Source organism: Akanthomyces muscarius, chromosome 3 (genome assembly GCF_028009165.1).
Source record: "Akanthomyces muscarius strain Ve6 chromosome 3, whole genome shotgun sequence".
NCBI lineage: Eukaryota > Fungi > Ascomycota > Sordariomycetes > Hypocreales > Cordycipitaceae > Akanthomyces > Akanthomyces muscarius.
In genome coordinates this window covers 1,879,198-1,904,406 of record NC_079243.1, presented here as the reverse complement: position 1 = coordinate 1,904,406, position 25,209 = coordinate 1,879,198, and the positions used below count along the sequence as shown (strand labels likewise).

The 25,209-nt window shown below is 53.6% G+C and overlaps 11 protein-coding genes across 13 annotated transcripts; 7 read left to right on the top strand and 4 right to left on the bottom strand.

The window, feature by feature from the left end:
- Positions 1 to 895: 895 nt before the first annotated feature.
- On the top strand, positions 896 to 2,510 carry LMH87_001957 (uncharacterized protein; the record flags this gene model as incomplete). Its single annotated transcript, XM_056193330.1, has 4 exons — positions 896 to 923; positions 1,192 to 1,389; positions 1,434 to 2,316; positions 2,438 to 2,510. 4 exons carry the CDS (start codon positions 896 to 898, stop codon positions 2,508 to 2,510), a joined length of 1,182 nt encoding a protein of 393 aa, XP_056050380.1.
- Positions 2,511 to 3,606: 1,096 nt separating this feature from the next.
- LMH87_001956 (uncharacterized protein) lies at positions 3,607 to 5,126 on the top strand (the record flags this gene model as incomplete). Its single annotated transcript, XM_056193329.1, has 2 exons — positions 3,607 to 3,899; positions 3,956 to 5,126. 2 exons carry the CDS (start codon positions 3,607 to 3,609, stop codon positions 5,124 to 5,126), a joined length of 1,464 nt encoding a protein of 487 aa, XP_056050379.1.
- A 1,894-nt stretch (positions 5,127 to 7,020) lies between these two features.
- LMH87_001955 (uncharacterized protein) lies at positions 7,021 to 8,673 on the top strand (the record flags this gene model as incomplete). Of its 2 annotated transcripts, none has more annotated exons than XM_056193327.1 (4): positions 7,021 to 7,488; positions 7,548 to 8,061; positions 8,116 to 8,246; positions 8,305 to 8,673. In XM_056193327.1, 4 exons carry the CDS (start codon positions 7,021 to 7,023, stop codon positions 8,671 to 8,673), a joined length of 1,482 nt encoding a protein of 493 aa, XP_056050377.1. The 2 variants fall into 2 exon arrangements, with proteins under 2 accessions (XP_056050377.1, XP_056050378.1); XM_056193328.1 differs by having other exon boundaries at positions 8,310 to 8,312.
- A 1,677-nt stretch (positions 8,674 to 10,350) lies between these two features.
- Positions 10,351 to 11,313, top strand: LMH87_001954 (uncharacterized protein; the record flags this gene model as incomplete). Of its 2 annotated transcripts, XM_056193326.1 has the most annotated exons (4): positions 10,351 to 10,833; positions 10,897 to 11,038; positions 11,089 to 11,160; positions 11,273 to 11,313. In XM_056193326.1, 4 exons carry the CDS (start codon positions 10,351 to 10,353, stop codon positions 11,311 to 11,313), a joined length of 738 nt encoding a protein of 245 aa, XP_056050375.1. The 2 variants fall into 2 exon arrangements, with proteins under 2 accessions (XP_056050375.1, XP_056050376.1); XM_056193325.1 differs by lacking the exon at positions 11,273 to 11,313 and having other exon boundaries at positions 11,100 to 11,131.
- Positions 11,314 to 12,131: 818 nt separating this feature from the next.
- Positions 12,132 to 12,836, bottom strand: LMH87_001953 (uncharacterized protein; the record flags this gene model as incomplete). Its single annotated transcript, XM_056193324.1, has 1 exon — positions 12,132 to 12,836. One exon carries the CDS (start codon positions 12,834 to 12,836, stop codon positions 12,132 to 12,134), a length of 705 nt encoding a protein of 234 aa, XP_056050374.1.
- A 1,738-nt stretch (positions 12,837 to 14,574) lies between these two features.
- LMH87_001952 (uncharacterized protein) lies at positions 14,575 to 15,452 on the top strand (the record flags this gene model as incomplete). The annotated part of the gene is made up of 3 exons (XM_056193322.1): positions 14,575 to 14,833; positions 14,931 to 15,213; positions 15,293 to 15,452. 3 exons carry the CDS (start codon positions 14,575 to 14,577, stop codon positions 15,450 to 15,452), a joined length of 702 nt encoding a protein of 233 aa, XP_056050373.1.
- A 913-nt stretch (positions 15,453 to 16,365) lies between these two features.
- On the top strand, positions 16,366 to 18,629 carry LMH87_001951 (uncharacterized protein; the record flags this gene model as incomplete). The annotated part of the gene is made up of 3 exons (XM_056193321.1): positions 16,366 to 16,827; positions 17,011 to 17,076; positions 17,136 to 18,629. The coding sequence occupies 3 exons, from the start codon at positions 16,366 to 16,368 to the stop codon at positions 18,627 to 18,629; spliced, it is 2,022 nt and encodes a 673-aa protein (XP_056050372.1).
- Positions 18,630 to 18,729: 100 nt separating this feature from the next.
- On the bottom strand, positions 18,730 to 19,602 carry LMH87_001950 (uncharacterized protein; the record flags this gene model as incomplete). Its single annotated transcript, XM_056193320.1, has 1 exon — positions 18,730 to 19,602. One exon carries the CDS (start codon positions 19,600 to 19,602, stop codon positions 18,730 to 18,732), a length of 873 nt encoding a protein of 290 aa, XP_056050371.1.
- A 166-nt stretch (positions 19,603 to 19,768) lies between these two features.
- LMH87_001949 (uncharacterized protein) lies at positions 19,769 to 20,806 on the bottom strand (the record flags this gene model as incomplete). Its single annotated transcript, XM_056193319.1, has 3 exons — positions 19,769 to 19,896; positions 20,117 to 20,128; positions 20,191 to 20,806. 3 exons carry the CDS (start codon positions 20,804 to 20,806, stop codon positions 19,769 to 19,771), a joined length of 756 nt encoding a protein of 251 aa, XP_056050370.1.
- A 762-nt stretch (positions 20,807 to 21,568) lies between these two features.
- Positions 21,569 to 22,526, bottom strand: LMH87_001948 (uncharacterized protein; the record flags this gene model as incomplete). The annotated part of the gene is made up of 3 exons (XM_056193318.1): positions 21,569 to 21,831; positions 21,900 to 22,296; positions 22,371 to 22,526. 3 exons carry the CDS (start codon positions 22,524 to 22,526, stop codon positions 21,569 to 21,571), a joined length of 816 nt encoding a protein of 271 aa, XP_056050369.1.
- Positions 22,527 to 23,504: 978 nt separating this feature from the next.
- Positions 23,505 to 25,193, top strand: LMH87_001947 (uncharacterized protein; the record flags this gene model as incomplete). The annotated part of the gene is made up of 4 exons (XM_056193317.1): positions 23,505 to 23,979; positions 24,054 to 24,427; positions 24,490 to 24,786; positions 24,837 to 25,193. 4 exons carry the CDS (start codon positions 23,505 to 23,507, stop codon positions 25,191 to 25,193), a joined length of 1,503 nt encoding a protein of 500 aa, XP_056050368.1.
- Between the last annotated feature and the right edge of the window lie 16 nt (positions 25,194 to 25,209).

Sequence of the window (25,209 nt, the reverse complement as noted above, 5' to 3'; positions counted from 1 at the left end):
TGTGTGACCTCGCCAATTTCATCGTCTCGCTCCCTTTTTTTTGCCTGTCCTACCGCCAAGTCGCTCGCGGCCGCATTCCAGCTTCTCCTCTCCGGACGACTCTCTGCAGTGCTCCGAGGACCCATTGCACCTCGCCGCCAGCACCGATACCGCCCGGACAAGGTCTTGCGCATCCGTTGCTCGAGTCTTGCCATCGTCGCAAGCTCCCTCCCATTGCGCCGCCGGTAGCACCAGCGCGCACGCCCTAGGTCGTCGCTAAACTTTCTCCCATCACCGGCTCGCCTGAGCCGGTGGTGCTCTGTCCACAATTCCCACGCCACGAGGCGCCGGACACTTGCGCAGTCCTCGCCCGAGTGGTTCTGGCTCTGACGACATTCAATCGTCTTCCGGGCCCCAGCCTCGTCCACCGCAACGCCAGCAGACTCAGTCAGACCCCTCAGACAAAATCTCCTCGCTCTCTTCACTCTCCCAAACTCGAAACCCAGCATCGCCGCCCCAGATTCTGTCGCCGTCTCTCCCTGAGCGCCCAGCGCACATTGCTTCCGCATCCATTGGCCGCTCTCACAGTGCCGTTTCGGCGCAGAGTGAACCACAGCCGCCTTCGGTCGTCTCGGCGCTCGAGACCTCCAACACCTCCGCACGCCGCCGCTCTGCTGCTCGCCGATACCGCCAGCTCTCGCAGCAAAATTTGACCGAGGTAGACGACACTTCTACGACGCAGCCTGACCCGGACGGCTATCCTCCAGCATACTCCTCCCACGATCGTGGCGCCTCCAACGCACACCCGGTCGTACGAGTCTCAAAGCGCACGCACGGCGCAATCCTCTACGCACTCGAGGAAGCCTTGCGCTACCCTAATCCCTTCACCCCGGACGTGATCGAGGAATCCTCCAACATGGCTGATCTATTGGCCGCTGGTAGCGGTTCGATACCTTCTGGCCACCGAGGGCCCGCTCCGCCGACGACTGGCGCAGCTCCCCCCCGCCCTGGCGCTGTCCCTGTCCCAACTAGCTCGCCATCTGGCATTCGCGGACCCCGCATGATCATGATGGAGCGAGCGGCGAGGGAAGCGAGGCGTGAAGCTGCGGAGAAACAGCGAACCGAACAAGCCCGCGCAGAAGAAGAAGCACGCCAATTAGAAGAGATGCGCAGACGGAACTCAGAGCGACAGTCAGCTGGCGTTGCTGACAGGCAAGGCGCCGACAGGCAAAGTGCCAACATTGCACAACAACAAGCAGCTGAAGCTGCCGCTCAACGCCAATCGCAAGCATCGCAAGAGCGAGCCCAAGCTCACCAAAGGATACCCAGCAACACACAGCCCGCGCAAGCCCCTCCTCCAGCGGCAGCCGCATCTCAGCAGCCGCCGTCACAAGCGTACCTTTCCCAGGGGTCCGCTGCGCAACAACGGCGCGCATCCGAGGCTCGACAACCAGAACCCGCGCCAGCGGCGACCGAGCCTGCCAAGCCGCGCAACTCCTTCCCCCATGCCTTTGAGCGATGGGAGACGTTGTCAGCGCATTGGGAGGGCCTCACCAGCTACTGGATCAGGAAGCTTGAACAAAATAAAGATGACGTAAACAAAGACCCCCTCAGCCAGCAACTTGCTCGTCAAGTCACCGACTTATCCGCGGCTGGCGCCAATCTATTCCACGCCGTTGTCGAACTGCAGCGTCTCCGAGCAAGCTCCGAACGCAAATTCCAGCGATGGTTCTTTGAAACCCGGTCGGAGCTGGAGCGCGCCCAGGAAGTGAATGCGCTGCTCGAAAAGGCCCTCGAAAAAGAACGACGAGAACGATCAGATGCTATTCGCGATGCGGTCGACAACGAACGTGGCGTCTCCAAGACACAAAAGCAGCTCCAAGAGATGCGCAAAGAGCTGGCCATTTCGAAAGAAGAAGCTCGTCGCGCCTGGGAAGAGCTCGGTCGCCGTGAGCAAGAGGAACGCGATCGCACGCTGTCTCTCCAAGCTGGCCACCCCACTATTGTCGGCGGTGTCCAAGTAGTTCCCATGTCGCAGAGTCACTCGGGCAGACAAACCAGCACTAGAGATCCTGGAGCGTACCAGACCACCGAGACGAGTCGCACGCCGACTGAGCACCGCTCGACAGGCGCCGCCGGCAGCAACAGCGGCTACTACGCCCAGGCCGAAGCCTCAGGCAGCGGCCAACGCGGCGCACCGCAAGAGGAGGCCGACTATCGCGAGCACGAGTACGTACTAGACGCACAGGGCCAGCCGATCCTCGATGTGCACGGCGAGAAGATTCCCTACCTGGCGCCGCCGTCTACCTACTCGGGTTCGGAGCAGGAAGCAGAAGAGTACGAAACCCCCGCAACTACCAACCCGCCTAGCGGTGGCCACGAGCCGCCAGCCTCTGGCGCGCCCGGCGGCAGCAATCCCAACAACGGTCAATGGACAGGCGCTCACCCCAACCCACAGGACTACTCGGGCGAGGGCTACGGCGCGCCAGGCTGGGAGACGGTACAGCGACACCACCACCCCACGCGACTGAGCGACGTGATTGAGGAGGATGAGCGAAGCCGCGCGAGCACGAGCCAGATAGGCCGCATCTAGGAGTCGGATTAATTGTTTTCGCAAAATATTCACGCTACACAAAAGTGAGGAGTCTCGCGAGACTCAGGACAAGTACCCTTTGCTTTATAACTTGGCGATTTCTCTTTTTGTCATGCATCATAACACCCGACTAATCGAACGACGCCTACACACATACACAACTCACTGCAACGTTTTTGGGGTCCTGATAATGGCGTTGGTTATTTGCATGAAGACGGTTATTACTCTTTGTTGTTTTTTGCTACTTCTCTTGGTTCCTGACTTGAGCTCCTCGCTCGAGCTCATTGGTTTGTGCTTGTCGCAACCGCTACGACTCTAACGAACATACTTGACATATATGCAACTGTGGTTTTCTGTTTTTGGCCCTTTTTTTCGTTTCCTATATATTTTCTTCGAGTTACTTACAGGCCTGCCCTTTTTTCCGATGTAGAAATAGGGTAAAGATATATACACAGGCTACTTTAAGACACAAAAGACCACCTGCTTATATCTGCATTGTCAGACCCTGAATAACTGTGAAATATGAATGAGCGCATGGCTTGTGATGAAGACACGACCTTTGGCTCTACATCGTCTAAGCTACCATTTTTCAAAGGCTTGTTTGAAAAGCCATGAATCGTATGTCATTGCTTGAGTGCGGAGAAGTGCTAGTCGTCCCCGCCTGCCGAGGCTAGATTCGCAGCGGACGGTTGCAGCGCTATATGTAGATCCACCATAGCTTCTCGCTTAAGTGAAGCTTGAAGCTCCGGCCGGTCCACTCCCAAGATCTCGTCACTTCTCCTCCCGACATCAATGCTGCGCTAGAGATGGCTCCTGGCTTCTTATAGCAATAGAGCTCCATATCGACATACATTGTCATTCTTGAGAGCCATCTCCGCCAACCTGCTCCTCTAGGACCCGCAGTTTCCGCAGAAGGCGACTCCTAGGGCGATCGGAAAGTCGGCACCACCGACAAGCCCGCTTCAACGGCCGCCGATCGGGATTGAGAAATTCACTTATCCTTCACTGCATATTTGAATTATTCGCTTTGCACAATGGGGCGACCGCAGCAATTCAATGACGCCTCGGTCGCGAGCCGCATTCAGGCAGAGCGCCAGGCCTTCATCTCCAGCGTCAAGGACCGCGACGTCCTGCGCCTGGCGTCTTCGCACCACCCGTCGAAGCAGTCCTGCAGCTTCTTTCAGCCGGCAATCTACGGCAGCTATAATATCTGCTACTTTGTTGAGTTTGCGACGACGGACGAGAGATGGACGGTCCGAATACCGATACGCCCATGTTTTGCTCACGGCGGCCGATCCAAGCTGACTTCGGAAGTGACGACGATGAAGTGAGTGAGGTTCGGGACAATCATGATTGGGATGTGCATGCGCTAATGCTGCCTAGATACTTGGAAGCCCACACAGATATACCGATACCGACCGTCCGGGCCTATAATCTGGACGGCGCAGACAGCTCTCTGTCTATATACCTGATACTGGACTACGTCGAGGGTACCCAATTGAGCTCCATCAATATTCAATCACTGGACAAGGAGAAGAAGAACCAGTTACATAAATCGCTGGCGAGAATTGTACTTCAGCTGCGGAGACTTACCTTTCCGTCTTTCGGCACACTATATTGCTCGGAGAGCAACAAGCCCCGCGTCTCCAGCGGCATCACGACCAAAGACATCAACACCCAAGAGCTCAAGGGACTCGACCCACGGCGCATACAGAAACAATGCTACGGTGAGGGCGATTCTCTACCGACCGCTTCAAACTATACAGAGACGCTCATACGCACGGCATATAATGCTTTCTTCAAAGGCGCTGACAGCGTCGACCCGGACATGATTGACAGTAGCCTGTACCATCTGGACCTCTTCCGCCAGCACGCCACCTTCTGGCTCGACCCGAAAATCTCGCCTGTGCACTTTGTCCTTAGCCACGGCGACTTTACGCCGGAAAATATCCTGGTGGATGAGCGCAGCATGGCGATCACGGCAGTGCTGGACTGGGGCTGGAGTCGCGTCGTGCCCGTGCAGTACTTCATACCTCCTCTGTGGCTGAAACACACTGAAATATCAAATCTGGCCTGGAAGCACACCTACGACGGCTACATCTCGCAAGAGCTCAATGCGTTCCTGTCCGTCGTCCGGGCGGAAGAGCGCAAAAAGTACAGGAGCAGCGCGCTCGCCGACCAGTGGGACCGGACAAAGCACGACGGCGGGTTCCTGATTGCGCACGCCCTCGAGCACTGGCAAGACATGGACGCGGTCGCGTTCCGGTACCTCAACACGCGCTACTATGGCGGCACGTCGGGCCTGGATGGACGCGTGGAGCGGTTCTTGCAGGATGATCCGCTGCGTGAGCTGGTCATAGATATGAAGGAGAGGCAGGCCAAGGGCGAAGCGGCGCACGAGGAGGCGGAACAGACGGGGTCGATGAGTGGGAGTGGTAGGTTGTGGCCGGGGCCAAAGGCGCTGCAGGGCAGTATGATGCTCCTCACTACGGGCGTGGGGTATGGGCTATGGAGGCTGGCGCTGGCATCGGCGAGGCGGCCCCCAAGGATATAGGCTGGTATAACAGGGTATGTGTGTTTGTTTATAGTTGATGTGATACGTTTCCTTGTATCCTACGGCCCAGCAACATGAATTAGCGAAACAAACTCTGTCCATAGTTGCTAAGAGTTTAGTGAAGAGGTATGCAGGCAATGTCACTCTTTGCACTGGCTCTACTTAATAATAAAAGAAGTGCGTGGGATCGGGCGGAGAGGATAGAGACAGGGAAGAGCGGTGCGACAGGTAATGATAGGTTAACGCAATAACACAACAAACTAGGTCCTCAACTCCCCTCACAGCCTTGCTCTGCTGCCCAATATTAGTTCCATTGGCTGCCTGAAATATATTTTTAAAATTGTATCCATATGTCTCTGTTTGATGGAACGACGTACCAACATCAAAGAGTTTAGCGCGTCAAAATCTCGACACGGAACTTGTCCTACAGTCTATGTTTGCCCCTTCAGCGACAGCGATTCTCACAAAGTAAAAACGAGCACTGTGAACTCGTGTTCCCACGTGCACAATCTTCAACTCTCTTTGCAAGTCCTTTTTTCCAGTTTATTGGGCACTAAAAGTAAGGCTGCGAGACAATTCATGCAAAAGAAAGGAGACAACAAGCAGGAACGTGGGGCAAACTGGTATCTGGGCTTGTCGAGTCTGTTCAGCCGGCCGCTTTTGGAGGCCTTTGTGTAACGTGAGGGACGGCTAGTTGAAATACACGTCATAAGAAGATTTTGGTAAAAAAGGGGTGTGGTTCCCGTGTAATGAATTGAGCACGTTCCGTGCGCCACAACTGGCCAATCCTTTCCAAAGGCCGCTTTGCAAGGCACTGATGAGTTTGCTTATTATTGATATGCGGTAACTGCGAATGATGAACGACACGAGATAATTCTTCACTCTTGATGTGATGTCGGGCGGGCGAGTAGTCGGAGCCGTGGTAGCCCGTTATTACGGCCGTTATACCCCACAAGGTTGGCTAGAGCGCCCCGTGGCTGATACCGGAAGCGCATCCGGCGGTGCTGGAATGAAGTAACAGTGATAGACTAGGCAGATGCGAGGCCTCCCCGAGGCGGAGTGGGCTTTTTTCTTGGTAGATAACATCGAAATATTGGATGGGGATGACAATCAGATCACACCCCCTGACCTGAACTCGACGACTCTGACTCGATGTACTCGAAGCGACACGGCGTGACCGATGCCACGTCAACAGCACCTTGTACCAGTGCTAAAGAGAAAGAATGGTGAACATGAGACGTCTTGATGTACTCTGGTGACGGTGTACGAAATGAATGTGCACTAGACCTCGTCGCGCCCAAGTGGCTTCTGCCCAGTTACAATGTCGAGCGAACACAGCGTTCCGAGGGTCCTGGTCATGTATGACCAGTAGCTGCGTTTTGCTTATGCTGAGCTTCGAACTTGGCAGAGCGGAACGGCTAGTAAAGTTGAATAATTGTCGCTAAGCCTTGTGGGCGAGTTGGCAACGGAGATTTGCGAGAACTTTCCATGGCCCCTGCGCCACAGAGCTTGAGCGCGCAGAACAGCAAAAAAAGGAAGGAAACAAGGAAACAGAATGCGGCTTAGCGGCTCGTATCTTTTCGTTAGGGTGGATTGAGTCTCTGTTCTGTGGCAGAGCCAGACGTCACCCAACCCGTTCTAAAATCAGACGGATATGTACCTGTCCACGCTAGCTGTGTGATAACCATACCGTAATCGTATTTCTCAACTCAGGATATAAATAGCCCAAGTTGCTGCCTTCCTCAACTATTGATTTGAAGATTTTCTAAGAGACTTGACTTGCGAGGCAGTTGTCCCCCTGCTCCCACAACAGCTTGCCCTTGCCTTGCTAGCATTCTCTCGTCCTCAAATAAAAGAAGCACCGCAATAACTTGTCATTACTATTCTCCCCATCATGTCTTGCTCAAGAGTTTCCCTCACGCCCTTTGACGATGAGCCGGACAAACGCATAGCGGATGAAGTGCGGATCAGATTCGACTATCGCGACCAACGAAAGAAAAAAGACTTGGAGAAGCTCGCCCAGCTTTCCAGGGAAATACGTGATGGCTATAAGGGTGAAGCAGAAGTAAGCGAAGAGCGCGATGCTGAAATCATGGCCATGCTGGCGCGAATTGTCGAGAATCGCCGCCGCTTAGGGATGGGCAGCGAAAAAGACCGAGAAATCTATGAGTTGTATCGCTCGCGCGTGGTAGTGCCTTCGAATGCTGGCAAATCGAAGGCGAGTGGACAAGGCCAAACTGCCAATCGAGGCATGAACGTGAGAACCCCAGCGGCGACACGACGTAGCACTCGTACGGCCCGCCAGAACCGAACTCGGGTTCAGCACTCTGCTGCGGCCGGCGCTGCGAGAAGAGAAAGTGAAGTAAGTGCGACCTCACACACCCGTCAGTCTCAACACAAAGCCCTGACAAAGAATAAAAGCGGCGAGGGCCACTTTACGACGACATAATGCCTGCGAACGGGTTAGAACATCTATCTGCAGTCGACAGAAGACAACTCGGGGACATGTTGCTGCGACAGATGAACGAAATTAACGACATACGAAAACGCAAGTCTTCGCTGAAAAACTGCCGCGCGCGATTCGGCAACCGAGTGCCTCTCCGCTATCGTAACGGATACTACATTGCCATGTGTCCTATTCACCCGGACGAGGACATGGACTACAAGTCCGCGCTCGTTCACTACCAGGAAAAGCACCGCGTGGCGGGCAAACGGTACTTGGAGAGGGAAGCAATGAAATATCTCGGCACGAAAATAACAGGCAGAGAGAGTGAAATACTGAGATACATTGAAGAAACTCAAATGATGAATCAACAGCCCTGTACAATGCCCATTGTTCCAGAGGATGAGGAAACGATGCAGATGGTCACTCTCGGCACCTCTGCGATTCGAGCAGCACTTGCTACTGCGCAGCCTGAAACACAGACCGCAGATGGTATGTAAGATTTTGGACCTGATTTCATTCTTCCCGGTGTTAATCAAAATCCAGGTACGAGAGGCAATGGCATCACCGCAACCGCAGCTCGGGAGAACGAGATTGCTGGCAATAACGTCGCGCCTTTGGCCGAGATGGCACATGCTGGCGCCATGTTGCGCCCGACCGAGGTTCCAACAGAAAATGTATGTTCACGCGCGTTTCACCACATAAGCCCTTTATTTAATGCTAACCAGGTCGGAGATTAGTAGGGAGCTCGCGGCCGGTCCAGAGTCGTGGAACTGGACACCGACGTGGCTCGCGGCCGTTCGAGAAGCGACACCGGAACACCCCGAGACGAATGATGTACCCGGGAGCAGTAGCAATCCTCTCATGGTGCTCGACAACGAGGAGCGTGGCGACTCGAGAGGCGCCGCCTCTACCGCCGGAGATCCTCACACGCCCAGTCCCGTTAGGGTGAAGATGCAGGGTTCGCCAAGCAGCCGACTGCGGGGACTTGGAGTCAGGGGGGTACCGCTCTCGCCGGGAGTTTTCCGATCGAGGACACCGGCTGGGACCGGGCCGTTCAATGATGCGCAAGAATGTGCCACGCAGGACGAGGAGAAGGAATAGCAGCAGCAGCCGCAGCAGTCCTCGACAGGGGACTCAGCAAGAACCTAGCAGACGGCATCGCCGCCACCTTCATAGGGCGCCTCTGCACATGCGAGGAATATGAAGACGGAGCGATGGGGGCGGTGGAAGAGTTGACGGGTATTGTGAATCGGAGTTTCACGGACCGGTTTGTTCTGGGGGTATAATCGGAACAGCACGAACGAAGCGGCACCAAAAATACCATGAGATGAGGTTATGAAATGTTTCGTACACAGTTTAATTCGTATGATACCAAATAGAATAGTTCATTTAGTCTTAAAAACGTTTTATCGCTCGGTCATTAGCTGTTTGCAAGAGTATCATAAAGCCCTCGTTTTATCCATACGCCGAGCGCGTTTCTTACCATGTGTTCGCTCTGAGCTTCCGCGTAAGACGGCACGGATCATGCCGTATATTAAAAGATACAGGCAATAGATAAATACAGGGAATAAAGATAGCCCACCTTTAATTACAACAGTGATAGGAAAGTAGTAGATACCTTGCCTAAGCCGCTTCACGCCCCCAAAGTACGCGATCAGCTACTGGCCCCTTTTTAGGGTTCTTACTTGACAGGATGTGCCCTTTGTATCTGAGGAGCCGTGGAAGAGTGTCCTTGGCCGCTCGCGTTGCACTTCTTAGCCTATCCCTGGTATGTTGCGGCTCCTCTGGGGGGTGGCGCTGATTTTATCTTTCTGAAGCGATATGTACTTTCTGTTTCTGAGGCTGCACTTTTCTGTCTAGAGAAGATATTCAAATCGCCCTCGGATTTTTCATTAACGGGCCGTACTTGCCTTTTCCTAGGGGACCTCATAATTTCGTGGGGATTCTACCGAGTAACGTTATCGTGTAGGTGGTGCTTTACCACCTCTTTTTTCTGCGCGTTATGCGCAACTACTTCAGCGCTCTAGTTACAGTTATGCTCACAGTACTTGATTTTGCTGCCCCTACAACTACCCAAATCAAGGTCCAGGCTGACCGTGTATAATCTCTTCCTGCGTCCTGCTGGTGTGGCTGGTGTGTCCAAGGCATGCCACTGAGACTTGCAGCAGCCTGAGCTCGGGGGAGGGCGCCAATACCCGCCACGCTCCCGCATCAAAAGTAATAGCAAGTGGTCACGCGAATCTTTAAAAAAAAAGGTTCAAAGTCTACCTGATGGCCCGCCCTCGTATGCCATCAAAAGAAAAAAAATAACGCTGTGGTAGTGTAATAGCGTTGAATTCTTCAGTAGCAGTCCATACCATGGGCATTAGGCAGGCTTGACTCGCCATGGCTGCGTGCAAACTTGAATACAGACAGGCTCCTCAGAACTGGGGGGTGTGGCACCCCCCTAGGTCAGCGATGCCAACTCAGGTCAAAGGGTTTTAAGGTGCCAGGAGCTCGTCTTGTTACCTACACGGCGATGACAAGCTCTTCTGATTCAACCACAACCTGTTTCAGTGCCAACGCCAGAGGACACTCTACTGCCCTGTCCGAGTTATTTATTGCTGACGGTGCGGTCTTCTACCATCCAAGAAAGCCACTTTGTTGCTTTGGTAGGCACGCAGCTCTCGAGGCTCCCTCCTGCTTGTCGCGGAACCTGCTTTATGCGACCGCTTTAGCCACGCGACAGCAGAGCCGCACTGCCACTCTGATCCACCGCTTTGGTCAACGAAAAAAAAAATGTCTGATCCAGGTGAAATTCCGCCGGAAAACACCCCGTCTATAGTGGGAGTCGATCAAATGATGGCATACCTCCACAATGTTGAAGACTGGAAGATGGCCAGGCTCCAGCAGATTCACCTCCTGGTGACAGAAATCCGCGGCGGTTTCAACGGCAAAACTGAAATAAGTACGGCACGTGAAGAAGCCATCAAAGAGTGGGTTGGAGCTGTATGCAGAGAAAGTCGCCAGTACAGACTGGTCGAGGCACGGCGACAAAGAATTGGCAAACGTCTTCTAGCCCAGGGCCGAGAACGCGAAGTGGCAACCATGGCGGGGATGCGGCGAGTGTGCCTTCTAGCTTCCGTCATGCAAAGAGAGAACACAAACGCGCCGAAGGCATCGCACGTTTCACCACAGACTAGCGGCGCAGACGGCCAGGGAGAGATTCTACTGCGCTGCGGAATCTGCGGGCCTTGCCTCTCAGTCAACCAGTCTGCTCCGGTGAGTACAAGTGCAAGCTGATATCGACGGCTTACTGAGGAAAGACACTGATGCGAATGAAAGAACCTCATATCTCAGGGTAATGTGATACCCGAGAGTCGCGTTGGCGGCCCTGCGCAAACTGACCGCGACACGGCTGCGCTTGTGCCGTCAGCGAGCGAGCCTGCGTCAGCGAGCAAACCGGAAGACGGTAAAAGCTCAGCTTGTACGGGAGTTCTTGCCATCTAAAAACTTGTATAGTAATGATTTGTTAAGATTCAGTCCAGACGCAGCCTGGGTCTGGCGCTTCGGAGAGTGATCGCCGTGTCGATGCTCTTGTTAAGGCTTGTATGGAGGCGGCACGCAACGGTGACCAAGCATCACCAACGCGTACTCCGCCCACGAACTTTCGTACTCGTGAGAGCTACCACTACAATGATGCAACTGACAAAAGTAGCAGCTCGCAGAGGCGAGACCGTCCGCCAAGCGGCCGGCGGATGAAGACCTGTGCGACGATGGCAGGCGCGGAATGTCACTACGGAGCAGCGATAAGCCGACAACGGGGTCGACAGAGTCTAGACAATGAGACATAGCTAGTATATAGAAGAATTTACCTCGGAATGGCCCCAATATGTCTCCGTCTATGGCGGGCTAAACTGCACATTGTGTGCGGCATACGCAGGGAGACACTTCCACGGCAAGTGATGCCAGGAGGAGCTTTAGTGTCTGCAAAAAGAAAGAATCGTACGGAACATCGATACGATCGCTAGTATGAAGAGCGCAAAAAATAACTTTTTTTTTCTCGTCCGTGTCTCATTGCCAAGGCGCATCGCATCTTATGCCACCTACCATGACACGGTTAACCAAAACCGTGGAGCCTACATACACTCAGTTTTCCTGACTGAACGCCGGACGCTAACCTTGAAACTCAACCTAAGCTACTCCAGCACCAAGGTAGCCTGTTTTAGTGCTTGAATAATATACTACAGTCGCGTGGGCTATCCCGACTGTCATGCAGGTGCGTCCCACTTCTCGAGAATGGCTGCCGTTGCTTCTACGATCGGGGCCTGTCAGCTACAATTGGCAGAAAACATCATGGACGCCGATGATACAATTTAACACACATATTATTCTGTTCTGAGAGATGAGGTATATATTTTGCGTAATTTAATACATTAATGTTTGTGTTTCTGCATCTCCGAGCATCTCTGGATACCAAACTTCCCTCCGAATCGAAACCATTTCGCGGTGACGACGATGTGGATTTCATCAATTCAGCATGAAATGCCTCAAAGCTCTGGCAACCCAAGTATACGCTGCTATGCGCGGTATTTCTCAGGAGTGTCGGGCTGTTTCCTCCAGTCCGCTGCTTGAAAGGCCGGCATAGCTTTGAGGCTTTCATACAACTTCTGGACTTTTGGCACAAAAGCCAAGTCCATTTTGTACATGAAAGCCTGGTCGACAGTTGGCACCAGGCAGACATCCGCCATCGTCACGGCCTCCCCCACCGTGAATCCACCCGACGCAGCCATTTCCCGAGTCTCGGTGAGCAGCGCCTCGTACGCCTTGAAACCGTCGGTAAAGCAAGCTTTGGCAAAGTCGTGCTGGTCGTCGCGCCCATCGCGAATATCCCTCACCCGCTGCGTGATGCGCGAGTTGGTAGGCGGGGCGACATCCGAGGTGATGATGTTGACAAAATCGCGGACGCGGGCTCGCTCTTCGAGCTTGTCACGCGGGGGCAGCAGCGGAGACGGCTCGGGGAAGCGCTCCTCAAAGTACTCCAGGATGGACAGAGATTGCCGGATGATTGTTTTTTTGCCGTCTTTGCTGGTAATCACGAGAGTGGGCACGCTCCGGCTGGGGTTCAGAGACCGCTGGTAGTCATCGTCGAGTTGTTGCTTTGCGCTCAGATCGATGAAGGAAAACGTGAGCGGGATGGACTTGAGATGCGCCGCGATGATGACTCTCTGGCAGCAAGACGAGGCAAAGAAAGAATACAGGTGGAATGAGTCGGTAGCCTCCATTTTGAACAGGCACACGTGTGTATGAGGGTTCATAAAATTGCGCCTCAGCCAACCAACTACGTTTGGGGTTTAATGAGGGGCTGCGAGCCTTGTTGTCAAGATCTCATGCTAGTCAGCCGCCACAACAGTGACCTCCACGCCCTTGTCAGTCCGGCCATTGCCTGTTAAGTCTTAAGTAACCCTGAGTTTTACCGATTGGAAAAGACAGCTCATACATCAATTATTTTGGCCTCATAGTAGAATCTCTCTTGTTAGGTTAGCCGCTGTCGTGGACTTGCTCTGATCAGCGATCGCGATTAGCCGCACTGGTGTGCCGTGGCGTACTCAGTAGTGCGACAGCAGATGTATGTCTTGACTGATGTTCAGGAGCTTGACCGACGACCCGAGACACGAATGCGTGTCGAGCGCTGAATGTAGATCTTATAACGGATACTCGCCTCTATTCTTTGTTTTTGTTTTTTGACCAATATTCAGCTATGGTCTCCTCCCAACCTCACACCCAGGTCTTGGGGCATTGCACCGTGCATGCGTGTTTGCCAGGCCGAGCAAGAAAATAGCACAATACACCTTTTCTTACTCAATTTTCTTTTCGTCTCACCCTTGTGTCACATTGTCGCGATGTCAAAGTGTCGCAGTCCCCTGCCGCCATCTAGCTACTTTCTCAACATCTGCGCAACCGTACAAGTAGCCTGTATGGCGCTTTATCAGATTTCTTACATTGTGTCGCTGTGAGCAATACTTTGATCATGGCTGATACCGTCGAGGAAAAGGGGTCGAAGCCACTGTACACAATATAGAATGTGACGTCGTACCAAACTGCGAGAACCCCGAACCTTGACGGTATCAAACGCTCCTGGGAATTTGCAGCATCATTGAGAAAAAAAGGATGAAATTTAAGATGTTCCTCCTGCTCGTTCAAAAGTATTCCACTTCGGATGTTCTCTTTAATGCGGTGAAGCTTCTGTTACCAGCCTTGGCTCTGAGTAACTTCTCCATTGGCTAGCGGCACCACTACCCTAAGGTAAGAGTCAAGCTAGCAATGTGCTTCAATCCATCTTTAAAAGAATGCAGAATTAAAGATGTTAGTATTTTAGATTTCAGTATGTTCCTTTACTATTGAGATGTTTTTGTGTATAGATCTTAGAGCCCGCATGTGCGCCATAACTGCTGTGCCCGAGAATCGCAAAGAGGTTTGGCTCAACACTCAGAGACTGCTAAACCAAAACAGATTGGTTGGCAATGGCTTGTGTGTCGCATCACTGCTCTGGAAAAACATGGATAAAAACAGAAGACGAAAAAGATGGCCGAACAAAGTCAATATGAAAATTATACTCCGACTCATATCGGTTAATAGTTTCGTTCCACAGCTTCATACGTAGAAAGCTACCGCGGGTTCGGCCTCCACGTGGTTCCGCCAGGCTCTGTAACTAGTAGGCATTATAAGGGCTAAACTTACCAGGCTACGACTTGCCTCTTTCGCCGGACAGTTTGTCATCATTTGTAGTGCGCGGCGGAATTCCGCCTGACTCTCCTGTAGCTGCGTCTTTCACAGCGAGTGCTAGCAGTGAGTGGATTGATAATCAGAGTGCGCCATCGGCACTCACCACGAAACATCTATCGCGCAACAGCAAAGCGGATAGTTCAAATAGCTACGCATCCCGTAGACGACTCTCACCTCCACTTGCTTAACAAAACGTCAAAATTAGATCCATCATAGCCTAGGCCATCATAACACGCCATGTCTGCAGCAAAGCCAATACTTCTTATTTTAGGCAGTGGCGCCAACATCGGGCAGGGTGTCGCTCGCGCATTCTCTGCCAAAGGGTACAGGGTCGCTGCAACGTCACGTTCTGAAAAGCCGAAACAAGAACAAGTACCGGCATATGCAATCGACCTGCACATCACAAGCGATCTTGTGGATGCCGGCTCTATCCTGGGAGTCTTTGAGAAGGTCCGCCAGGCTCTGGGGCAGGCGCCTAGCGTGGTAGTCTACAATGGTGAGCCTCACTCCCTTCCAATCATTCATGTTGTTGTCCAAGGCATTGCTATATTTGACAGCGGACGACGCTAACAAGGGACACTCATGCACGACAGCGGCGGCATTGACTTTTACCCCACCCGATGACCCCTTGGCTTTGTCCGTCGAGGATCTCAATCGTGACTTCCAGATCAATACCGCCAGTGTCCTCGAGGCAGCCAAGCAAGCGGTCGCTGGGTTCAGCAGCTTGCCCTCCGCTGCGGCCAAAACGTTCATTTACACAGGCAACAGGCTCACCGATGGTCCCCTGCCCGGATTCGTTGATTTAGGCATTGGGAAGAGTGGCTCCGCACATTTGATTGCTGCCGCTAGTGAAGCCTACGCGCCCAAGGGATTCAGGTACGTCACAGCTGAATGCTGGTCTGGGAAAACAAAAGCCTACATTGCATACTGACCGCTCGCATCAAATGTTGTCCAGATTTTATTTTGCTGATCAACGTGCTGCCGACGGCGGCAAGCCAAACCTTGATGGGGCAGCGCATGGCGAGTTCTACTTGGAGCTCGCGGAGGGCAAAACAAATGTGCCATGGCTAGCCACATTCGCCGCTAGTTTAGGCTATAGGAACTTTCGCAATTAGCTTCGGCGGCTCTGTGAAACGTCAGAATTAGGCCTGCTAGCTAATGAATTGCCAATTATCGCCAAGTCTTATTCTCATATCCGTAGCTTGTGCGGGCAGCCACGGCGACGAGCCTATACTTGGCCCGGATCAGTGAATTACAATCCCACCCTTCCAGTGGAGAAGCTCTGTTGAGGTAACTAGGCCGGCCGTGTAAGCAGGCCGCCCATTAGTCACGAGCCAGCGTGAAACGGTCGACCCATCACAGCTGTATAAAGAGGGACATGTCTCGGTACTGTAATATAGTCTTCGAGAACTGTAGAGGGTCTTCTGGCCAATAATCTTTGTTTTGAGAGAGATGCTTTGTCGAAATGAAAGAGCCATGGCTGCAGGAATCATAGGCTAGATCTCTAAGCGCTGTCGTGCGACACCAATGTGGGGAGGACCTGATGAAACGAATCATGGGCTTGCCGCCCACTAATTAACCAGTTAACTCAACGGTGGCAGGGATCCTCTGGGGGGAGGAGCGAATAGCATGTCGTCGCTGCGAGTGACTGCCGAGATCCATCGCCCAATCACCGCTGTTCTGCACTATTATTAGGCTTGGCTTGACCACGAGCGCTTCCATGACTTGCATGGGGCAGGATCTTGTTGTGCCATTCGGCATGGAGTGCGGCCTCTGCAGAGACCGGGTGGGTTGTTATTGAGGCCTAAAATGCTCCGTGGCGGCAAGCTTTTACTGTATCGCGACAGAATGCCAATTTCAAGTATATAGAATTGAAGCTGGCCCTGCATCTGTGAATGATATCCTGCGTAGTCATCTTTCCCATTTGTTTTCCATTTTGCCACGGCCGCTTACTTCTGAATAATTCTCGCATTCCTATTTACCGTCTATCTTGGTTCACTGCACGATTAACTAGCCATCAACCTACCGATGTCCCACATCGCACCCCGGCCACTGCAGCGTCCGGCCCATCGCCGAACTCCTAGCAATCCTCAAACGCCCGACAAGAGAGTTGAGCTCGTCGGAAAACTTGAAAGATATATTGGCGAGGTTTTGGAGGCTATGAAAGCCTACAAGTCTCCCCAGCAGCTGTCTGCTCATCACAATGCCAACCAGATGTTTCAACAAAGGGTGCTGGCCTCGCGCGGCCAGATGGGGAACATGTCGGAACAGGACTGGCTGGGCACAATGATGCAGTGCTTGAATGAAAGCATGAGGACCCAGCAGAGCTCATTTGTACGCAACACTACACTTGACGTCGCCCTGAGGACTTTCGCTTCTGGGATTTTCGAGGCTCTGGGCCCAGCCTACTTCCAGGAGCCTTTCGACAAGTACATGGCCGCAGCGAGGCCAAATATTGCCAATACTGCCAGTGCTGGATATCAAGCAACTGTAAAGTCTGGAATCCCCTCTCCACCGAGAGAAATGGGCTCGAGCCAAAACCTCATGCAACGTTCAAACCCGCATCACCTTCCGCCACCTGCCACCCACGCTGTATCTTTTCCGTCAGCACATCAACAGCCTGTCCAAAGACCTGCACACGGTATTGCATCCGGTGCAGTGACATTGAAACAGCATGAAGTACACGGTATGCCCATAATACAGCGACCGCTGCCAACGGCGCGGCAGCCTGGCCGTCCAGTAAGTCTGAACACTCTGGACTACAAGATTTTGGACTGGTTTTATTAACACGCCTTTAGCCCAAGCGACAATCGCCGGTGGAAGCCCCGAATCCTCCTGCGCGGAAGAGAACTTACACATCTGAGGCTCTGCGACAGGCAGCTGGACCGATGCGGCCTCCAACGACACCTGCTCAATCACGACCTAGCCTTGGCACCCCTCACAACCCTCGATTGTGTATCGACTTCTGGGATGTACAACAAGAACGAGATGCACGAAAGAGACAGGCTATTCTCGGCTATGGAGGCAAGTGGTACGTGTTCCAATGCCACCAGCACGAGGATGTCCTCTTTTTCAAGACTGCAGAAGGTGCAAGGCATCATATGATGACTCGCCATGCCTTGCCAAACCAACAAATTGATTTCTTGGACATCATCCAGGAACTAGGTGTCGAAGTCATGAATTGTGATGTCGCACGTGCAGAGAAGAACAATCTTGAGGCTATCAACATGTGGAACCGAGTTGGTTCAAACTCTGATTCGCAACAAGGCGCTGGCATTCGACCGGAAGGCCCGGTCCACGTCCCGGTGTCAGTTCGTACACACATCCCTACCACCACACGTTCAAAAACTACGTTTGAACACTCCCCAACCATGCATTCTGAAGAGGGGCCATTGCCGGCGACGCGACTTGACTCTCCGAGCATCCTCTCAAATGATGAAGCGAGCGAGGACACCACTGCCGACCAGATGGCTGTCACCATAAAAAAAGAGACGATAGAGAAGGAACTGGATTTTCCCTCTACGAAAATGAAACTTGATGAGTCTGTTAGCACTCTAATACGCCCCTCACAGTCCTCCCAGTCTGCTGGCTGGACGGCTGAGGGCCTTCAGGGGAGTCAATTGGTGCCGACTCCGGCAGCAAACACCGGGAGAAATTCCTTTGCGAATGAAGGCGCAAACGAGTTCTCAGAGAACCCGGAAAGACCACAGAGTGCCGCGCTCATTGAGACGGCCTTTGTTACGAGCAGAGACCTGAATATCAGCACAACCCCAGCTACTGAGACGTCGACCACTGCAGAGCGGATTCCAGACTTGACACCAGACTCGCCAGAATCATCTGAGCTCAGCGAACCTCCATCTTTGGCAGAGTTGGAGTCGATTGAGCCACCAACAGCCGCGCACAACGACCCAAAGGTTGCGGATGATGAGCTAGAAGAAGGCGAAGTCGACGAGTCCTGCATTCGGGTCGCATCATACTCTCCGGTACTGTCAGGCAAGACGACTGAATCTCCCGAGTTGAGCAAGAAGCAAAAAAGAAGGATTAGCGCCGCTGGCTCGGCGCCATCGACCCTCCCGGAGCAAAGGAAGAGGCTACCTGCGACGCCGAAGTCGTCACAGAGGAAGAAAAAGGAGCGACAGTCGTTTCGCAGTCCGGCTCAGGAGACCGGGCCGAGCGCTCATGATCAGTTCAAGGCCAAGGCATGCAAGAAGTGCTCCGAGAGGTTTTACTTTCGCGCCCAGCTGGCGACGCACATGAACAGCGAGCACCCTGAAGTAATAATAGTAGAGTAGACGCGAGCGCAATGAATGATAGCGGTCAATGGCGACACGAACATGAATGACATCGATCATTTTAGCTAGGGAAATTTAACGTTTTCATCTTTCAAGTACACTATTCATCATTTGTAGCAGGCGTCATGACCTGGTGAATCGAAATCATGTCATCACCGCCGAAGCCACGACTAACCGCCTCCTTGTACAGAGAGTCGCATACCGTCATGAGGGGTGTCTCTGCGCCGACCTCGGCCGCCGCCTCCTGCACCAGCTCCGTAACACTAGAGCAGTCTGATATGGCAGCCTGCGGCGACCAGTCCTCCGCAATCATCTTTGCGACCTTGAGCCTCGAGTATGCCGACGCCATGGGGCCCGCGTCGAGCACCTCGCCAAAGGCATTGACGTCGAGGCCCTGCGCGCGGGCCAGGTTCATCGACTCGGCCAGTCCCGCCGTCATGGTGATGAGAAACAGGTTTATCGCGAATTTCGTGCGCAGGCCCATGCCAATCTCGCCGCAGTACACTGCGGCTTTGGTGATGGTCTTGAGTAGCGGGTCGACGCGCCGGGCCTCGTCGCGGTCGCCGGCGAGCATGCCCACCAGCTGGCCCTGCTCTGCGGGCACTCTGCTGCCGCTAACGGGCATCTCGAGGTAGCGCCCGCCGGCCTGCCTGACCTGCTCGTCCAGAAATTTGCTAAAGGCCACGGAGACTGAGCTTGTGTTGATGATGGTCCTTCCGCGCAGCGCATCGGTAAAGTCCTTGTCGAGCACTGCCCGGTATGCCGCCTCGTTGATGAGCATGGTGAAGACTACGTCGGACTGGCGCAGGACAACGGCAGGTGTGTCGGCAATGGCGGCGCTCGTCGCCTGGAAGGGCGCGCATTTGGCAGCTGTGCGATTCCAGACGGTCAATTGAAATTTCCGGGAGAGATTGAGGGCCATAGGTGTGCCCATAAAGCCGAGGCCCATGAAGCCGACACGCATGTCGGGCATATGTGATTGTTTTGTGTAAATGGTGGGATCGTGGTGATGGCGGCACGTGCAGTTGTAAGCGGCGGAGCAAGATGTAGGGAGATTCGGGCGCGCGTTATATCCGGGGATCTACGAAATGGCGGGATCTTGCCTGTAAATAAACAATTCTAGTCTTGGCAAAATGTCATTAGAATGGAGCAAAAGGGCGCGCCACTCTTGACGATGAGGTTACGAGTTGTCCGGTTTTAACAATGTCGTGATAAGGTTTGAGCAGCCCCGGCCTTACACCGGACACCAATTTTGACTCATGCTCGGCTTAATGGTAAATTGTTAGCCAAATGTCAAGCTTCTGCCGCTATTAGCCACCATTCCGACGATGTCGGCGCGCGGCCACTAACTAAACCATTCTCAACGGCCTAGTTAGTTATCCCTCGCAATACCATTGGTAAGAGACAAGTCACTGCATCTTGATAGTGAAAAAAAGATGCTGCGATGAAAGAAAGACTTGGAAAAAGCAATCGACCAAAGCCCGAACACGGGGACGTAACTTTCGATTGATTATTTAGTGATTGTCACTGAGCTAAGCCATAGTAACGCCCATGCTCTTACTTAGTATACCCTCAATCACAGGCCGCCATGATTCCAAGTCTCTGACTCGGAGGTCCTTTTCTTTGGCAGCATCATCCCATTTCCTTAGCTGGCACATTTCCTGGCACCACTCTCCCGCCGTAAACTCGTCCTTCTCCGCGCCGCTCATGGGGCCGCCCTGGTACATGAGGCTCTTCCTGCTCGCGTCGGACAGCCTGTCGTAGTATGACACGTCGACGGCGCAGAGATATCGCTTCGAGGCGACGTGCGATTCGACCAGGCGGGCGACCTTTTCGGGGAAGCCCAGCGCGAGCAGCATGGCGCCGCCCAGGGTCTCGTGGCCGACGCGGCCGACGGACTGCGATGCAGCCTGCCCGCCGAGGTTCTTGGCCTCGCCGCCGGTCAGGGCGCGCAGGTCGGCGGCGGGCGTGAACTGGCCAATGTCGTGCAGCAGCGCGGCGACCTGCGTGAGCTCGTCGACGGGCGGCGTCGTGGAGGCGGCCTGCGCGGCCGCCTGGAGGGAGTGCTGAAGCTGGGAAATGTCCTCGCCAATGTAGGGCGTGCGCTCAGATGCGTCAAGCACGGAAAGGACGTACTCGGCCACAGAGACGGGAGTTTTGCGTTCGGGGAGACCCATGGCTGCCAGTAAAAGGATTTACTTTTGAGAAGTTTGGAACAGGAGAAAAACAAAAGAGCAATTGAATTTGGGAATTTCAGCTCGTGCAGGCTTGCCAATATTTTGGCCAGCTATGAAGTTGCCAGAGTTCTCATTGCCTGCCAGATAATCGGCATCAGAAGAGGTCCCACGTGCCTCGTTGTCGGTCTCGGCTCAGTTGTGACGTTTCAATGCGACGCCGATGCCTTTTTTGACTCGAACACTATCTATTAGGTAACGGTAATATCTCCTTGTCGGCAAAGTTCCCGATAACAATGTCCGGAGTTGCGGCCGTACCAAGTGGTCCCTGGACAGGCGCAGTTCTCCCCGATTTCCCGGGTATTAGTGAAGGCGGCGATGACATTCGTCGACGCACGTGGGGCCGGACTAGGCGAACTACTTGTCGCTGCAATACGAAATTGATGGGGAAGAAGTGGCCCGTTTCCAATATTAGCTTGCAACTACCACGAACCAGGTAACATTGATGGAGGTGTGGATCGACGGTGCAGCCCTGCCGTGTAAGCTAGACTGCAACTTGCTCGGGAGACATGCTTCATCGTCGAAAGACGGACGACAAGTTCCGACGGCTATTAGATGTATGGCAGACAAGACAGGAGCACCCCAGTAGAATTAGAGAAGTTGAAAATCCCCGCTTGACAAAATGCGAGGCATTATTATTGGCAACCGGCTGACTGCAGCGGCTGGGCTACGAATCACTAATTACTGGAACATGCTTCTACCCATCTAGCTGAAAATCAACTGCTTTCCAGTCTCCACGCTCAGCATGGGCGAGCCAAAGCCGTAAGTGGAAGACCCTTGCTCGTAGCTCTCACCCTTCTTGCGCATGTGCGTAGCGGGCCACGCAACCTTGCGATGCTCGTAGTAGCTCTTGTGGTTGTCACCCTCCGAGGCCATGTTGTAAGTGGCATACACGGCCTTGCGGTCCGAGCTGCTGTGGTTGGCCTCGCTGCGATGAGCAAGGTACGAGGTGAAGATGAGAAGCTGGCCTGCGCAAAACGATTAGAGACAATTCGAGGTTACTTTACCTTTAAAAAAAAAAACCACGAATACGTACCAGCTTCCAATTCAACAGGCGTCCACTTGTGCGAGGCAACCCAGTCGTCCTCAATGCAGTTGGTCTTGGGGTTGATGGGCACGTCCATCTGGTGGCTGGCGTCCACAACTTCCAAGCCGCCGTTGGTCATGTTCGACGGGTCGACGCTCAGCAGAATGGTCAGGTGCTTGACGTCCTTGACGTGCTTGTATGCGACGGCGTCAATGTGCGGCGCGAAGCCACCGCTGCCGGCGAGCTTGTAGTTGATCTTCTCCTTGAACAGGTGCATGGGCTCGCCGGAGAGCGCCTGCAAAAGACCGAGTAGCTTCTCGCCGCGGAGGAGGCTGTTGAAGCCCGCGTGGCCATCCGCAAAGTTCTCAGTTCGGCAGAGCACGCGCTCGCCCTTGGAGTTCACCTCCTACAAGTGGCCTTTGTAAGCGCATTGCTCATTTGCATCGCCCAATCGGGAAGCTGTGGCTTTAGTTAATTTACCTCGTAGGGCATAAACTCAGAGGTCTCGGTGGCATCGTAGTCGTGGACCTCTTGAGCCCATGACTTCAGATTCATGATATCTTTCGGAGAGAGGAAATCGCGGACAATGAGATAGCCATTGTCTTGGAAGAAGGTGACGTCGCTTGCAGAAACCATGGTCGTTGTTCTTTGCAGTTTATTCTTGATACCAGTAGATTGGTCTTGCATACTACACGTGGGGATGAACGCAGTCTTTTATTAATTCATTCGCCTTGGCCATTTGAGCTGTCAACCGACGGCCAGTGGAAGCCGCGCCAATCCGGATACTTTCTCTTCGCAGACGCAGTTCTGGACCCTGGCTGCTTCCCACTTGTTTCGTAAGGGCGCCCCTCTCGATACCTCAACTATGAAAATTTCTATCCCTCCGCCTCGTCTTCAACGTAGCGTGCAAAACGGGTTATTTCGAGCAGCCCTCCACCCTCAAGGTGGGATGAATCAAATCATGCGACTGTCATTAGCCCAAGGGGCGCCCTACACATACAGACACACGAGCCAAGCCGGTCCGCTGCGATCTACACCTGCGCCAGTGACGCCACAGCGGAATTCTGCTGCACTAGCGTACAAGTAATGTGCCACCATACGGGCGCATTGCTGGGGTTCATCGCTCCATCTCACGGAATCACAGCTGACGATTCCACCACGTGTGTGGGGGCAGAACTCGAGCGACGACTTTCCCACTTACACGGCCTGCAACGTGTGAAATATCCGGCAACGTCTAGAAGAACACTGAACCGATAATGCAAGGCTCTGCAGCAGCTTGTGTGATTTCCGCAGGTGGCTGTCTATCCGTTGCCTATGCCGGCATCTCGGCACAACGGCCGCTCGACCATTTTCGTTGATTTGCTTCTACACGTGGGCGTGTTCAGCACATCTGGAGGCTGAGACAGCTGCCCTCAGCTGTGAACTAGCTGCCATGCCCAGCCTGGCTCGGTGTCGCTCCTGTCGGGAGTGTGCATGCGACTTGTTGCTGCATTCTACCAGTTTTCCTTTTCTGGCAGTGTTATAACAAAGGACCCCTTCGCTTCAGCTGAGGCGAAATATTTTGTCTCGGAGAGCACGCTACCAAGTGACAACCGCGACAGAAAATCAGCAGCCATGTCCGACCCTACCATCGTGCAGCCTGTGCAGGACAGGAGCGCATCGCAGGATGATGGCAAAGATGCCGCCGTTGTCAACGTCGAGCAGCAGGGCCGCAAGAAGGTCATTGGGCGAGGCAGCAAGATCTCGTCCATTGCCATGGTTCTTGTCGCCGGCGCTGCCCTGTTTTCAGATGGTTACAATGCGCAGGTGGTCGGCCAGATGAATCCTGTCCTGTCGGCGCTGTATCCCGACGACTACACCAAGAAGATCAAGACAAGCATGTCCAACGCCTTTTTGATTGGCGAGGTCTTTGGCATGCTCTTCTTTGGCTGGGCCATTGACAGGCTCGGTCGTCGCACCGGCATCTTCTGGGCCACCTTTTTCCTGGTTCTTGGCATCGTCTTGGCCACCGCCGCCCACGGCGCCACCCGCAACGGCATGTTCTGGATGATGATTATCGGACGAGGCGTCGCTGGATTCGGAGCCGGAGGTATGTTTTCCACGCAACGCATTTTCTTGACCGCGCATGAGAATTTTTTTTCAGCTAACGCGACCGATGTGTAGGCGAGTACCCGACCTGCGCTACCAGTACTTCTGAGGCGGCAGACGAGAATGCCCAGGTCCGACGCCGCCGCGGCATGCTCACCGCCGTCGCCACCGACTTCTCCATCGATCTAGGCTTTGTCTTTGCAGGCATCATCGTCTTGATTGTTCTTGCGGCTTACAGCTACAAGCCCAGTGATGGCCTGTGGCGCGTCTGCTTTGGTATCGGCTTGGTGCTGCCTGTCGCCCTTCTCTTTGTGCGTCTGCGCCTTGTCAACTCGACCCAATACAAGAAGCACGCCATGAAAAAGCAGATTCCCTATTTGCTGGTCATCAAGCGCTACTGGAAGCCCATGATCGGTACCTCGATGGCCTGGTTCGTTTATGACTTTGTGGTAAGTGGTGGCCTGCAATTAAAATTGGTTGCAAAGTGCGAAGCTGATGAATGCTTCCTCAGACATATCCATTCGGTCTATTCGGCTCGACCATTCTGGCGACTCTCAACCCCAGCGACAGTCTTATGCAGACTGTTGGGTATGGAACTGTTCTCAACTGCTTCTACTTGCCTGGCTGCCTTCTTGGCGGTTACCTCATGGACAAGATTGGACGCAAACAGACCATGACTCTGGGTTTCGTTCTCTGGTCGCTCATGGGGTTCATCATTGGTGGCGCTTTGAATCCACTGAAAACCGTCTTCCCTCTCTTCGTCATCATGTACGGAATTTTCAATGCAGTTGCGGAAATGGGCCCAGGTGTAAGTATTCATGCATCAGTCACTACTCACATCACGCTAATACGTTCTAGGTCGCGACTTTCCTCTGCGGTGCTGAATCCTTCCCAACCCCAGTGCGTGGCCACTTTCTCGGTCTTGCGGCCGCAGTGGGCAAGGCTGGCGCCGCCATCGGTACCCAAGTCTTTACACCCATTCAAGACTCGTTCAAAGACGAGAACAAGGGCGTGCAGGGCGTGTTCCTCATCGGAGCTGGTTTCGCCATGACTGGCGCCCTCATCACCTGGTTCCTCGTCCCCGACATGGAGCGCGAGCTGGAGAGCGAGGATGCCAAGTTCCGTCGCTACCTGGAGGAAAATGGATACCATGGCGTTTTTGGCGAAGACGAGAAAGATGATGGCGTGGCTGTTTCTCAAAGCAGCACCAACTAAAAGTCTGCAGAGCGAC